The 17,019-nt window shown below is 40.0% G+C and overlaps 1 protein-coding gene across 3 annotated transcripts in view; it reads right to left on the reverse strand.

Moving 5' to 3' along the window:
* Nucleotides 1–3,796: 3,796 nt before the first annotated feature.
* Nucleotides 3,797–17,019, reverse strand: part of ftz-f1 (ftz transcription factor 1) — a 321,925-nt gene continuing 308,702 nt past the window's right edge. Inside the window, exons 3-8 of one of the 3 annotated variants that reach the window (XM_045769477.2) lie at nucleotides 16,724–16,843; nucleotides 9,995–10,084; nucleotides 9,657–9,825; nucleotides 9,138–9,238; nucleotides 6,370–6,572; nucleotides 3,797–5,490 (exon numbers count right to left, since the gene is read on the reverse strand). In XM_045769477.2, coding sequence (XP_045625433.2) covers nucleotides 6,426–6,572; nucleotides 9,138–9,238; nucleotides 9,657–9,825; nucleotides 9,995–10,084; nucleotides 16,724–16,843 — 627 coding nt within the window. In that variant the 3' untranslated portion in view covers nucleotides 3,797–5,490; nucleotides 6,370–6,425. The remainder of the gene's footprint in view (nucleotides 5,491–6,369; nucleotides 6,573–9,137; nucleotides 9,239–9,656; nucleotides 9,826–9,994; nucleotides 10,085–16,723; nucleotides 16,844–17,019) is intronic. The other 2 variants (XM_045769478.2, XM_069310870.1) reach the window with 2 other exon arrangements.

The raw sequence follows: 17,019 nt of genomic DNA on the forward strand, positions 1-17,019 counted from the left end.
GCATAGTATGTACTAGCTCTATCTAGAAATAAAATAATCTGTTTGTAAGTCATCTTGTGTGTACTTTTACCTAAATAAACATTTTATATATTTATTTATTTTTTTTTTGTGGCATAACTGAACTTTCTCAAGCTGCAAATTATGTTCACCAAAATAAGGACTGCCTGCTTATGCATATTATTCAAAAATTGGTTTGACATATGGTACACAAGGTTCTGAATGACTACCTGTTCAGATTTCTGAAGGCAGTTCAAATGTTTGATGTGTACTGAAAGAAAGCAGCATTAAGGGTACACTCCCAACAAAGAATAAAAAAAATTAGAACTTAAAAGAAATCTGTGGGTAACCCACTACTAAGTTTGAATATCAGTCAAAGGAAAAAAAAACATTTATAATAAGAAACTGAATATAAGAATCACAGATTGTATTAAAATGTGTCAGAAAGTAGGAAAACAAAATTTAGGAAATGAAAATGAAACTGTAATACTCTTGCTAGAAATACTGCATACAGTATACAACAAATATAATTTATACATCAGCTTGAGTTGGTTAAAACTTTGAATTGTAAAGGAAAATTGCAATAAAAATATATACTCTAAATAAAACACTTTATTAATCCCATCTCAATTATTAGCATTAATTATAGAATCTAATAGAGAACCTACAATCCCAGGGCTACTCCTGTTTTGGGTTTGTGTCATATAAAACTTAATCTTCAAGTGATGATTCTCTTGTAACAGAAAAAGTTATCAATAGGCACTGGTGTGAAATAATTAAGAAAAGTTAAAAAGCATTTCTACGGTTTCCTTCATAGGAAAACACGTCTTGAGAATCATCATATGGAGATAGAAATATATTTTTCTTAGAATAATTTTTTTTACAAAGAACACTTGTGTATTTCTTTACAAGTCATGAGAAATATGTACAATTTTTCAGTTTTAACAGACAATATTTCAATGCCATTAGAAACATAGACTAAAGTATAGTATCTTTTTCCTAAAATCAAGTCTCGAAAGAAATGGGCATTGAACAACTTTACAATGAACCTAGGTATCATGAATAAAAGAAGAGTATAAAATATGAAGGGATCAAAGAGTCTGAACAATGGATTATTCCCATTAGGGTTATTTGCCTATTCACAACACCTTTAAATGACCCTCTTGATTACAATTCAGTGATCAGATTCTTTTATCTCATTTATAATGAAAAATTTGCACAGGATGACTTAGATTCATCCCAACACCTTTCTTGTGCTGAAAATATTGGTTCCAAAAATAAATCTCTCTTAGAATTCAACAGCTGTACACCATAACCCGATAGATCTAAGTCAGCCTGTGTTATATAATTTTTTATAGGGTAGATTTAATGGCAATAGATTTCAATCAGTACAAAAATAATTTTGTTTTTGTTAAAGGCTAAAATCACCTCCAATTTTCACTGGTATTGTTTTTTTTAAAAGCATACCATATTTAAATGTAAAATAATAATAATGATAATAACAATGAAAAATAAAGATGTGCACATCATAAGTAGGTGAGAGAGAAGAAACGGAGCATTAGTGTTAAAAGTGGCAGGGATACCATTACCTGCTGTCTGTAGCACAACATCATCATCAGTTTAATGCTTTCATCTTTCAATACAGAAACAAATTATAAGTCTATAAGTCAAAATTTGAAGGCTTGCAATGAGTAGCAATAAAATAAGAGAACCGAACAGAAACTTATGTATCTACAAAGGAAACTATACAGAGTTGAATTAATTATCTAAAGAGACCATAAGGACACAAGAGAGAAATGCAATGTTTTAGAAGCAATAACGACAAGTAGCTATGCGGAATGTGGAGCAGAGCAGTGATGATTGTGATGGATGATGTCAGTGATTATGCCAAAAGACTACCATGGTAGAGCATAACCAAAGTGAAGAATGCCCGTGAATCCCTCGAATTGGAATGTTCCAAATCTTAATTCAACGCTTAAACTAAATAGATTTATTTAAAACTAAAGAAGAATAAGAACTATTGCTTCTCATTGCCAGGTATACACTTTTACACAACATATACAGTATTTAATTCTGAACTGGAACGCAAGGTAAACAAAGATTTCCCATTATCTTTAACAGTATCTTACCTTCTAAACCTTGGCCCCATCAGCAGGCATATGGCACATGCACAAACAATATGAGTAAACATTTTATAATATGTATGTAATATACTGAATACTGTTTAGTATGTTATATACTGTATATAATAATTTGAAATTAATTAAACTGTTTATTCATAAGAGCACTCTGTGGATTTCAACTGCAAGCATGCAGGGCTCCATGCTGATGCTCTAGCCTCTGAAACATGAACTCCCATAGAAGCATGAGGTTGAAAGCTAATTAATGTTGCTCCTAACCCCTCTTGCTTTTACAGGCAGCTTATGTTCCAGTAGCTAGAGTATCAGTGTATCAACCCTGAATGCTTACGGTTGAACCCCACTGAGTGCTCTCATGAATAAACGTTAATTTCAAGTTATTGTGAACTTGACACACATTATATATGTTGCCTACTACAGTATAATATATAATAAATAATGTACAGTATACTATCTACATATTATAGTTTCAGTATATGCTACATGAATAAAGAACATTATCTCAGAGTTCATTCCTGGGCAGTACATGTGTTTGTAGTTTTTTGCATGCATTATATACTGTGTATACGTACATACATTGTGTGTGTATGTATGTATGTATGTATGTATGTATGTGTGTGTGTATATGTGTGTATATATATATATATATATATATATATATATATTATATAATATTATATAATATTATATATATATATATATATATATATATATATATATTATATATAATATTATATATATATATATATATATATATATATATATATATAATATAAATAATATTAGTGTGTGTGTTTTGCATGTATACATAAAATACAATATGCCATTCCTAATAGCCAAAATCACAACTAGGCTTAACAGGAAAGATGTTTTTGCTAATTACTCAGAGCACTTTTGTATACTGTATATTTCTTTATCTTTGTAAAAAAAAATGTTAATACAAAAGCAACTTATATTGATAACAATAATTACAAATTTATGTTCACACAATTTGACTTATGTTAAGCATAAGTTTGAATTAGTTGGCCTACAATATTCGATCTAGGTCAAGTTGCTAAAATAGATTTGGCTCACATTAAAACAAGTCCACATCGTGTATAGTATATTAAAATATAAATATTTATCAACAAATCAATTTCTTCTAATATTTTATGTGACACGCACACACACACACACAGTGTGTGTGTATTATATATATATATATATATATATATATATATATATATATATATATATATATATATATATATATATATATATATATATATATATATAATATAATATTCATATATGTGAGAAGGCTGCAGGAACATGCAGGCCATAGATCACTCAGAACTCTAATTGACCCAGCCACAATTCGAACCCATGCTGTTCAGGATCACCCTTAAATGTACACAGTACCGTGACCACCACATTAATGATCGTGATGATCATTTGTGCGGTGGTCACGGTACTGTGTGTGCTGAGGGGTGATCCTGGACGGCATGGGTTCGAATCCTGGTCGGGTCAGAGTTCTTAGTGATCTATGGCTTGCATTTTTTTTTCTTTTTTGCAGCCTTCTCACATATTGTAATATATATATATATATATATATATATATATATATATATATATATATATATATATATATATATATATATGTATATATGTATATATATAATATAATATAATACACACACATACATACATATACACACACATACACACAGTAAATATAGCATTGGCATCTGATACATGCCAAAAAGTAAAATCTTTACATATTAAATAATTTATAATATAATAAAAATAAATTTATTTGTAAAATCCCCCATATGCCTCCTGCATGCACTGATTCATGTGCCACAACTTTCAAAATGTCTGTGTTTTGTACATGCTCGGTTAACCTAGTTGAGGCACTAGAAATTTATGCTTCTACTTGATAATTAACAAACTATAAATTATTGTTATCAGCTAAGTGATAAACAAGGAGAACAGCCAAGCCTGCCACCCTCATACAGAAACACATTTCCTGGACAAGAAGAGCAGCCAAGCCTGCCAACCTTGTATGGAACACATTTCCTGGACAAGGAGAGCAGTCAAGCCTGCCACCCTCGTACAGAACACACTTCCTGGACAAGGAGAGCAGCCAAGTCTGCCAACCTTGTATGGAACACATTTCCTGGACAAGGAGAGCAGCCAAGCCTGCCACCCTCGTACAGAACACACTTCCTGGACAAGGAGAGCAGCCAAGTCTGCCAACCTTGTATGGAACACATTTCCTGGACAAGGAGAGCAGCCAAGCCTGCCACCCTCATACGGAATACATTTCCTGGACAACCAGAGCAGCCAAGCCTGCTGATCTCACATGGAACACATTTCCTGGACAAGTGGCAGCAATATCTGGGTAAAGATGATTGCTCATGCAAGAATACTATACTCTGCTACTTTATAATCTCTTGTACAAAACAACAGTATCAAAAACTAGTTCACAACACCTACACTCTATATGTGTTATGCATTAATTTATCAAGTTAATATTTATGTATCTGGGCAAACAGCTGTTTGGACATATACCCAGGTTTTTACAATTATGTTCAGAAATAAATAGATATATAAGTGGTGAAACATATTCACAAGTGAGAGCTTTGTACCAAAGTGAGTGAGGAGACCGCCACCGTAAGAAAAGTGAGAAATGAGGTATGATGCGCCACAGAAACAGAGGATGTGTAAGGGATAATATCATTCAGTGAGAGTAGCGCACCACTGACTGATCAACACTTGGAGCCTCAACTTCCTTATATTAGTCCTGATTGCACCATGGTGCTTCTGGTAACAATTAACAGGGGACCACTTAGCACTCACCACTAGCCACCTGTCTCATAAGAGTTCCTTGGCTGTCTGTACCTTATGGTATCCCCAGGAAGGCTTAGCACCATAGATTACCGTTTATATCTCAGGCTCGGGAATGACGTTGCCGCTCCTCAGAGGGTATGACTAGCACAGCACTTCACCAGACGGATGCTTGTGACCGTTGAGTGGTGTTGGGTCAGACTAATCTCTTAAGTTGATGATCAGTAATTTTGAGTGTTTCAGGTTAATATTAGTCATTTCCCTGCAGGAAATCATGATATATAAATTTATTTCTTCAAACTCAAAACTACTGACTGAAACAACCTGCAGAGCTGACCCGGAGCTGGCTTCATTGGGATGGGCAGTGTCATAGGAGCTCCTTCCATGTACTGTAGCATTCAAAATACTCGCTTGATGGAACCATAGCTTATAATCCCATGGCATTTGTCTAGGGATTGTTGTACGTGTTGGTCATGGGGGAGACCCTCCTTCTGGCCTGGTGTGGTGACTAAAACTTGTGTCCACCCTAAAAGAAAATTTTGTATTTATTACAAGAAGTCAAAAGTGAATGCCACAGACAATAAACTTATAATGGTAATTTCAATATGTATGCATGATGATAATTATAGAGTATAATATTGTATATGCAATACAGTACTCTATGTATACTGTACTGTATATATACTGTATATATATACTGTACCGTTCACAAAAACTGTCTTTTAAACTATTGCTCTTTACTCCAGCAAGTATTACATCAACTCCAGAAGTACATCTGGTACTTAGGGGCCTTATTCAACTGCATATACAATATTATACTGTCCAGTATAATTATCATCATGTTTTGTTTTGCATGACACCTGAATGGGTATGTTATTATTCACCCTTAAAACTGCCACTCATATACATCTCATTTTTATCTACACTACAAGAATTCATTCATAAATTTCAATGGAATGCAATTTGTCTTGCTTACATTCATGTTTGATATTTGTTTTTATATATTTCAATAAAATATAAGATGAGAGAGAGGAAAACACCCACAATCACTGTATTGAAATTATTCTGAAGTTTGCCATTGGAGGCACATATCCCACTAACTACAGGGACCTTCTTTGTCCAGTATATGATATATAAGCACTGAAAGTTTCAAGCCATTGTTGTAATGCAATGTCAAACATTGCATACACAAGGAAAAAAATCCAGTAAAAGTTATAAGAAATCCCAACAGGAGATAACTAATCAATGTACAGTATTGCAGTTTCAAGAGGTTTTCTGTAGAGTATACAATTGTGTTTTTATGAAAAACTGTCCTACTGTAATACTGTATTGTAAAAAAAAAAATTTTTTATTCCAGTTATCTACAATTTATTCAAAGACAGTGATTAAAGTTATGTGAGTTTACCTTCATATACACATGTGGCGCACTGGACGGTTGAAAGTAGAAAGCTGACACTTTCTCTATTTCCTTTTGGTGTGTAGCATCTCCATTAGCAAAGTCTGCGTAGGTGCAGCTCCGTTTATGTGCTTGTAGTACAAGTATTTCTCACCATTATCGGCAATATAGTGCAGTTCTGGCAGTAGGTCCATTATCTTCTGATATTTGTCCTGAGGGTTATATAGAAACATTGTATAAATAAATAGTATCTTAATTTTCCCAATAATAACGTGCTTTAAATTATTCAACAGCCTTTGTATTTCTTATACTCATGGAACTGAGAGAACTTAAAATGTAGAGAAATGTTCTGAAAAGTTTCAAGTAACTAACAGTTATATTTCCAGTAAATTATACAATTATAAACTTCTCCTGTCAGGGAAAAATCTACTATGAATTATTAAGTGTGTTCAATCACTCCTTGAGATAATAAAAGGCTGCCCAAACACAAGAGCAGACAAAGTGGACAGTGAATTTGTACAAGAATAGTCTAGTGTTAGGAAGAACAGAGCAGGTCCAGATACTTATGCAGAAGAGAATATGTGCCAGTCATAATAAGAAACTTTACATGGGAAAATTAGATATAACAAACTTACTTTGTTTAAATTATAAAAAGAATGTAAAATTAGTCATTTGAAGCTTGTTGAAAATGTTTCACTGAAGGTTGTTCAATATCATATGAATACAGTACTATATTATAATACCACATTTACACTGTACAGTACTTGCAATCAAAGGAAATATAAAATTAAAACAGCTTTACATTTCAAATTTGAATAATTGGTTTTTGTAATAATAATAATATTAATATATATATACTGTATATATATATATATATATATATATATATATATATATATATATATATATATATATATATATATATATATATATATATATATATAATATAAAGCAAGCAAAGTATAATTTTGATAAATGATATACAGTACTGTATTTAAAACATAAAGGTATCAACAGAACACCTAGATAGAACAAGCTACAGGACACTGAAGTATGGCAAAATTATGCTAAAAGCTATCCACAGATGTTGATTTTGGTACAGTATTTTAATACAGTATGTATAAAGAAACAACTAAAATTGCAGACATTAAGAAATGCAAATCCTAAGTCTTATACTGTATTTGCTATAGAGAAAAAGGAACCAGCAATAACGATCTGAATGGGCTTGTTAACACTGTATTAGGTATGGACTCGAGTGTGTCTCGATTTGACCGTATGATCGGTCATCGGTGACCTTACCACTACCAAGACAAGCGTGCCTGCAGGCCTACAGTGAGATATAACCTGCTGGTTCGTGGCCACAGTCAAAAATTCCCTGGAAAAAGACAAACTGTGGGACGGGTGCATGTCAGTCAGGAGAAGAATGATTAATCACTTTACAGTACAGTACTGTAGAAAAATTAAATGATGCTGATATTTCATGTACTGTACTGTATCTTTAATGACTAATACTACAGCTTCAATTAAAATATTACAAATTTATGTTGACAGGAACACTTAACACAAATTTTAAACTTTAAAACAAATGAATATACCTGATTTTTGTTTGTAATAAAGATAAATGTTTAAATCAAAGAATAGTGATATACTGTATTTTTTAACGGTTTTGTTTGAGTCAAGTCTTTGTCAGGACAGAAAAGGAAGGCTAGAGTTAAACACAATAGTTAGCCTTGCTGCTGCAGTTATTTGGACAAACAATCTTTCCAGTTTTGAAAGGATGTGTGCCCATGTGAAAAATGAGCAAGACTAACCATAGTGATCAATATCACATTACAGGAAGTATATCACCTTGCTGCTTTGTCATCCAAAAGAAAATGGATATAGAGGGAATTATTTTAAATTAACAAAAAAATGACAGAAGGTATGGTCTACCACCCAGCTCATAAAATGTATTATATGTATGTGTGTGAATCACAACTAATGTCAGAATAATTACTTCATACACCTGGAACCTGCGGGAAATCAAACCTTGACGTGTATAGTGATAGGCCCAAGTTCCATCCCTCGACCATACAGGCTGGGTTTTAACTTCCTGAGGGCTCGGGTGGATGAAATGTTTATTCACTTGTTAGATTATGTGACTTGGACGTGTAGATTGATACCATGGGCTACCTTATTAGTGCCTAGGTATGTTAAATAGCAGGGTGAGTGGCAGTTTAGCCATCAAACGTCTGTTTCCTATGGTGATCTCTGTGGTCCAGGGGCAGAGGATCAGCCTGCCCAGGTGGATGATATAATGTGTGTATTTTTTTTGCGAGTTCATCGATTTTCCCTTGGATGACAAATTTACTATTTTGCATAGAAAACAACTTATTAGGCTGCTTTAGTGTTTGGGCATTATTTAAAAATAATACATTATGTAAACTCGTTCAATTAAGTAACTTTTGTTAGTAGAATGACATTTTCCTCAAGTTTATACTGAATTGTCAACTAAATTATTACACATTTAAACATTATTTTCACTAAACTTTTAAATAGTTTAAATGTTAGACTTGCATCATAGAAAAGTTACATTAATTGTTAATCAAAGAACTACAGAAGTAACTGAGAAAGGTATCCAAACATTATTCTGACAATTTTGTTCTTAAAACAATTTTAGTAACAAAATGCATCCAAAGTAAAGCACTGAGGGTAGAATATGCCCTTACCTTGCTGACCACAGTTACAAACAATTACAACAATACACCTGAATGGGCATACAAAATTGGAGTGCTCACCGATTCATCAGGATAAACGTTAGCAATGTACTCCATGAGCGCCTGGCGGACCTGGTCATGGGCCGTTACCACAGACCGCCGGTCACTCAACAACCGCACCTCTGCAGGAGACATGGAGGTATGAACACCACATATATCTACATATGAACACCACAACAATACACGACAAAAACAACATTTTGAACAACCACACTTTAAAACTATTCATTTACGTTTTCACACATTTTGTTTTTGGTCCTCCCCATCCCATGAATCTGTCACCTATTGTTAATCTTAGAATTTCATCCTTTAAATGTAGTTTCATTTTTTAATGAATTTATAGAGTAGTCTGGGTTCCATTTTTAAGTTTTTTTATATGTGATAGTTGTTAAAATGAGAATTCAAGTTTCATATAAACACTGCAGTACATAAAACGTTCTGCACAGTTTGTTATATGGTATTACAGTATATCATGTGTTGCAAAACAGTGTCTCTGCAGCAAATGCCTAATTGGAAACCCAAATTAACAATGGCACATACCTGGGTTAAGTAGAATTACAAATTTGACACAGACGTATTCTGGGACATCAAACTTGAGATCCACTAGTTTATTGAGAACTGTATGGAAACGATCAGCAAATTGAGTAGTTCCTAGCAAAGCCAGAGAGAGAAGGTCAAACTTTTGACCATTAGGTAGTGTGGTTTCGTCCTGTAGAAAGAAAGATAAGTCAAATATAAATGGAAAAATATGGGTGCAAAATTAGCATAAACAACTTTTACTAGCATTTTTATGAATTTACAATTTCAACATTAATGCAGTTTTGAGTATTAAAACGTACAGGTCTTAGATTTAAATTTATTGTAAAATAAAATAATACCTGGAGCCTGTTGTGTATACGTTGGTGCAGGTGGTCAAGGATCAGGAGGTCAGACCAGGAGTGCTGCAACAGCTTCATTTGATCGTCAACCTGCAAGAGATACAAAGAGTCACGTTCATGCCACGTACAAACGAGAAACCTGACCCGAACCTTACTATTTTATGTACCAACACAGAAAAGGGTATTGATATTTCATATGGTGATGAGAATGTAGCATCCAAAAAATAAACATGAATATTATTAGAAACCCCTTGATCTACATTGATCATCTTATACTATATAAAACATAGACAATATATTATATAGTGATTTGATTTATGATTTGACAGTCTATATATATATAGTCAAGCATAATATATATATATATATATAATATATATATATATATATATATATATATAATATTACACTTGACTGTAATTTCAATTATTAATTTAGTGAATATACATAGCCTCGTAATTATGTGTCCGTTTAGTGTCCACTGAGTAAATAATGCCTATACATAGTACTCTGCTAGGATTTATCATGCACATCGTCAACGTCTTACAAAATTAAGATAAAATGTCTAAAAATGCAGAGTAACGATACAGCCACGGACAAAGACAAAAAAGCACATAGTGAACATTTAGAAATGCAAGTGCTGCATGTTCCATGCTTGGTAGTCTGGGCCCAGGCGGGCGTGTGTAGCCTCAATACCTAATATACTTCACACTCCGTTTGTGTCGGTTTTTACGATTTATTCGCTTAATTCAAGAATCATATTCTATGCATAAGCCTGGACAAGTCTGAAGGCAAATAACTCGTCATAGTAGTTTCCCAGAAAGTTATATCAACAAAACGGCTTTAGCATCATCATTCAAATTTTAATCTGTTTAATTTGTCACAATATACTGATAACCTCCACTCCTTGGCCTGTAAACGGCTTAATCAGAAAGAATGTTCAGCGGTATACAATACATGTTCAAAGACGTACTAGACAATCCTTGCATTATTAAAGGAATACGCAAGTCTATAAATAGGCTGACTGCAGTGTGTTAATATGCTTTAAACCCCAACCTTCCCTCGGCATACGGTACGGAAAAATGTCGAAATCGTGTCCGCTCTATGAGAGTATTTCCAGTTGTGTCCTTGAAATTGAAATAAGTTTATTGAGGTAAAATACACAGAAAGGGATGAGGTAGCTCAAGCTATTCTCACCTCCGTTCAGTACAACGTGTTCATACATACATACACACACATCACAAACAATAAACATATTGCAGAACATTCTGAGAGTTAAACATATACATTTCCTAATGAACAAATCCACAAGGGCCGTGATGAGGATTCGAACCTGCGTCCGGGAGCATCCCAGACACTGCCTTAAAAGACTGAGCTACGACAGGGTAAAAAGAGTTGAAATACACAACTTTGTAGCTGTAGTGTATAATCAACATGGTTTACCCTTTCGTAGCTCAGTCGATTAAGGCAGTGCCTGGGATGCTCCCGGACGCAGGTTCGAATCCTCGTCACGGCCCTTGTGGACTTGTTCATTTGATGCATCACGTTAGTGTCATTTCTGTGTGTAATATACATTTCCTAGTTGTGTCCTTGACCTGGCTATCACCTCCAGTTCATAGCAAAAGTGACGAACCGTCAATAGGCTTCAATGTGGAGTGCAGCGTCTCTTGAGATACTTCAAGCACAGTAACCCACAGGCCGCGGCGGATGGATATAATACCAGTCAGTCATGGAACTTTACACTTCCATATACTAGCAGTAGATGCAAAATTCGTTAGTCTTAACAGACAAACATGGAGATCGTCTTATCGGTTTTAAAGATTTTTGTTTTAATGATATGCACGATGGTTCAGGTAGTTTAAAAAAGTACTTGCTATGTAGACAATAGGATGAGTTGTATATTATAATTTTGGATTTTTTTTTTATCTTTAGAGGTTATTGTGTTGGTGTACATAATAGAGCAGAAAAAAGGGTGTCTTTGTAGCTGTGGTGTATAATGAACATGGTGCTTGAGCAGCTGTCCAGTGACAGCCTCACCATCACGCCCTTTTGAAATTGTCATTTGCCTTAATCCTTTTGGAATATTATGTTATGTTTGATGGTGATTTTATAATTTTCCTTCTTGGTACTGGAAATAACATGTGCTGTTATTCTCTCAATATAAATCGACACTCTTAAAAAATATTTAACACTCCAGCTTTCCAACTAAAGGCAATTATTATAACATGTTTGAATTATCAACTCATTTCAAAATAAAAATATGACCGTATAGTTGTTTGGCTATTCAGTTGCCATACTGATGAATTAATACTCTCTTGACATAGAGACGTGAATCATGTGCTTCAGGGAGCGTGCTGTGTGTGACTGTATACAGCACGGAACCTCAGGGAGCGTGTTGTATGTGACTGTATACAGCACGGAACCTCAGGGAGCGTGCTGTGTGTGACTGTATACAGCACGGAACGAATACTAACAATCCTGTCGTCATACTATCACGATTTTTATCAATCACGTTTTATCGTCGGCATACAAGAGAACATGTACGAGACGGTTATTATGGAAGCGAGAAGACTGTTATGGTTGGTGAATTGTTTCATCCACTGTACAGGTCACACAAATAACTGAAGACAGGATGGTACAGTCAGAGGCGTGGAGGAAGGCGCAAGTCTCCTGGAGGTGGTGAGTTTGATCTGGATGTAGTGACGAGTGGGATTTGATTTAATTATGATATATTATTATGCACCGCCTTATCCAATCTGAGGAAGGTAGTGGGAGCAGATGAAAAAGTGAGGGTGAAGCAGGGTGGTTGCATAAGGCTGTGAGCCCAGGAAGGGATGGATAGCACGTGGTCAACCGAGGGGGCAGGGGGGATATCTGTGAGGGGGGAAGTGGAGTGCCCCACCCCTACTAGGGGTGAGGCGCTGAGTGGGAGGGGGGTCCTGATGGGTGTGGGACGGGGGTAGGCCGTCAGTGGTGTGGTGACGTGGGGCACCAGAGAGGGAAAGCTTGATAATGAGTGTGAATGAAAGTTAAGGCCGCCCAGACAGCGTGAGCCTCGGCCTTGACCACCGCCGACTCCTACTTTTCTACTCCCGCTCAGTGGCCATAATCACTTAAATTGTTATGGTTTACTGCTTGATAATGGTGCTGCAGCAATGACGACTGGAAAAGGTGTTTACATATCTTGGCTAATTAATTTATAGAAGAAGAGTCGGGCTCGTTGTCTACTCATAATGGGTGCACATCACCTGTGCCAGGTGAGTACGACGGGCTCACCATAGACCGTGCTGCTTGGAACCTTTTGTTCCCAGTAGCTGAATCTAAAATCATCGTCATAATTAGGAATTCTGGATTCGAATCCCGGACGCGACAGAAATTAGTTGGGTGTGTTTCCTATCATCCAATGTACCTGTTCTCCTAGCAGTATATAGATAATTAGTCAGGTTGTTGCAGGGGTTGTATCTTGGGGGGGGGGGCACCTCGATATAACCTATGTGTAATAGTATATTATATATAATATATATTAATATACATTATATATATTATATGTATATATATATATATAATATTAATGCTATGGTGCAGTAATTATTTGCCATATTTTCATGGTGGTAGGGAGTGTGTCCGGTGCACAACATGTTAGTGCTAAACTTCTGTTGAAACGATTGAAATGTTTATAATAAATGAGTGAAGAGAAGGTCTCCATAGATAGGTGGCCTCAGTGTTCAGGAAGACGCATGCCAACCTGAGAGTTTTTAAGCCTGTTCGGCTTAACAAAGAAGAAGGAAGTCTACAGTTTGGCATAATATAATTCCTCCCTCTTGCTACTATCATACAAGTTATTTTTCTCAAGAACAATGATCAGTGCAACGTTTCTCATTATGTAGAGAGTGGCAGAGAGGAAAAGTTCTTGGGGCGGGGTGCCGTAAGGGCGAAGATACGTTTGTGAGAGGCGTTGCGGGCCACTTTGTCATCCTTGAGACTGGCCTTGGTGTAATGACTGAAACCTGCGTGTACCTCCCTCCTTCACCACACACCTCCCGCCACCACACACCTCCACCTCCCACCCCCATCTACCACCACACCGTCATCTACCACCACACCCCCATCTACCACCACACCGTCATCTACCACCACACCGTCATCTACCACCACACCGTCATCTACCACCACACCCTCATCTACCACCACACCGTCATCTACCACCACACCGCCATCTACCACCACACACCGCCATCTACCCCCACACACCGCCCCCTCCCAATCAATAGCTCCCTCGAGTTATCTAAGACAATTAAAATATAGGGAAAGATTTTTTAATTGAAAACCAGGAAATGGCCCGTCGCAGAATTTCAAAAATATTCGTATGCATTTAAGGAACTGTTAACACGGCGCGGGTACACGCTAGAGAGACTTAGTGGCTTTGTTTATTATAGGTAATGTTGTGGAGGTGGAGAGTGGAGGCGGTGGAGAGTGGAGGCGGTGGAGAGTGGAGGCGGTGGAGAGTGGAGGTGGTGGAGGGTGGAGGTGGAGAGTGGAGGTGGAGGAGGTGGAGAGTGGAGGTGGTGGAGGTACTGTGTGGTGGTGGGGTAAGAGGAGGAGGAAGGATAATAATAATAATGTCAGATAAGACGGGCTGCAAGAGGCTGGTCCAGCCCTCAAGCCTTCCGTGTTGGGCTCTACCACCAAACCTTCACCCCTCCCACCCCCCTCCCCCCCACCCCCCCGTCGTCACCACCACTTGCCACCCCCGTCACCACCACCACTTGCCACCCCCGCCGTCACCACCACCACTTGCCACCCCCGCCGTCACCACCACCACTTGCCACCCCCGCCGTCACCACCACCACTTGCCACCCCCGCCGTCACCACCACCACTTGCCACCCCCGCCGTCACCACCACCACTTGCCACCCCCGCCGTCACCACCACCACTTGCCACCCCCGTCGTCACCACCACTTGCCACCCCCGCCGTCACCACCACCACTTGCCACCCCCGTCACCACCACCACTTGCCACCCCCGCCGTCACCACCACTTGCCACCCCCGCCGTCACCACCACTTGCCACCCCCGCCGTCACCACCACTTGCCACCCCCGCCGTCACCACCACCACTTGCCACCCCCGCCGTCACCACCACCACCACTTGCCACCCCCGCCGTCACCACCACCACCACTTGCCACCCCCGCCGTCACCACCACCACTTGCCACCCCCGCCGTCACCACCACCACTTGCCACCCCCGCCGTCACCACCACCACTTGCCACCCCCGCCGTCACCACCACCACTTGCCACCCCCGCCGTCACCACCACCACTTGCCACCCCCGCCGTCACCACCACCACTTGCCACCCCCGCCGTCACCACCACCACTTGCCACCCCCGCCGTCACCACCACCACTTGCCACCCCCGCCGTCACCACCACCACTTGCCACCCCCGCCGTCACCACCACCACTTGCCACCCCCGCCGTCACCACCACCACTTGCCACCCCCGCCGTCACCACCACCACTTGCCACCCCCGCCGTCACCACCACCACTTGCCACCCCCGCCGTCACCACCACCACTTGCCACCCCCGCCGTCACCACCACCACTTGCCACCCCCGCCGTCACCACCACCACTTGCCACCCCCGCCGTCACCACCACCACTTGCCACCCCCGCCGTCACCACCACCACTTGCCACCCCCGCCGTCACCACCACCACTTGCCACCCCCGCCGTCACCACCACCACTTGCCACCCCCGCCGTCACCACCACCACTTGCCACCCCCGCCGTCACCGCCACCACTTGCCACCCCCGCCGTCACCGCCACCACTTGCCACCCCCGCCGTCACCGCCACCACTTGCCACCCCCGCCGTCACCGCCACCACTTGCCACCCCCGCCGTCACCGCCACCACTTGCCACCCCCGCCGTCACCGCCACCACTTGCCACCCCCGCCGTCACCGCCACCACTTGCCACCCCCGCCGTCACTACCACCACTTGCCACCCCCGTCACCACCTCCACTTGCCACCCCCGCCGTCACCACCACCACTTGCCACCCCCGCCGTCACCACCACCACTTGCCACCCCCGCCGTCACCGCCACCACTTGCCACCCCCGCCGTCACCGCCACCACTTGCCACCCCCGCCGTCACCGCCACCACTTGCCACCCCCGCCGTCACCGCCACCACTTGCCACCCCCGCCGTCACCGCCACCACTTGCCACCCCCGCCGTCACCGCCACCACTTGCCTCCCCCGCCGTCACCGCCACCACTTGCCACCCCATTTGAGCAGTGGTCTGGTAAGGATATGTTGACCAAGAAAATGCTATGTGGAAAGGGTGGCGGTACAGAAGAGTGGAGGAAAGAGTGGAGTGTTGTGGAAGTATAATGTATAATACAGTGGTCGGGAGCCTGGGTGCAGGAGAGAGTGGAGGAAGGAGTAGTGTTGTGGAAGTATAATGTATAATACAGTGGTCGGGAGCCCAGGGTGCAGGAGTGTGTGGAGGAAGGCGTAGAGTGTTGTGGAAGTATAATGTATAATACAGTGGTCGGGGGCCCAGGGTGCCGCGCTGCGGTGTCTGGCAACGTGAGCCGTCTAGCAAATGAGCCTCAGAAATGGGAAGCCTGTTGCCTCAGCGTCCTGGCCTGTAACACATACAACCGCCGCACTGTCCCTCTCGTTGTAAGTTAGTCAGTATAGAAAGTAATGACTACACGAAATAATATTGTATATACGTGTAGCACGCGAGCAAGAGTTGACCGCCAGCGCTGGTAGGCATCCCCCGGGCCGCCGCCGTCGCCGTCACCGCCGCCGCCGCCGCGCCCTTGACCCACTCCACTACACCAGCTCTGTAACTGCAACTGTATTTTAGAATCCATTGTGCTAAACGCCGGAAATTTCCATTTTTTATTCTTATATTGGTGTATACTTTGGATGTATACTGCATGCACATACAATGTATATATGTAAGTTAGTGAGCATGCACTTTAGTGTGTGTGTGTTCGCACGAGAGACATGTGAGCGGGTGTAA

This window comes from Procambarus clarkii, chromosome 68, assembly GCF_040958095.1.
Source record: "Procambarus clarkii isolate CNS0578487 chromosome 68, FALCON_Pclarkii_2.0, whole genome shotgun sequence".
NCBI classification, from domain to species: domain Eukaryota; kingdom Metazoa; phylum Arthropoda; class Malacostraca; order Decapoda; family Cambaridae; genus Procambarus; species Procambarus clarkii.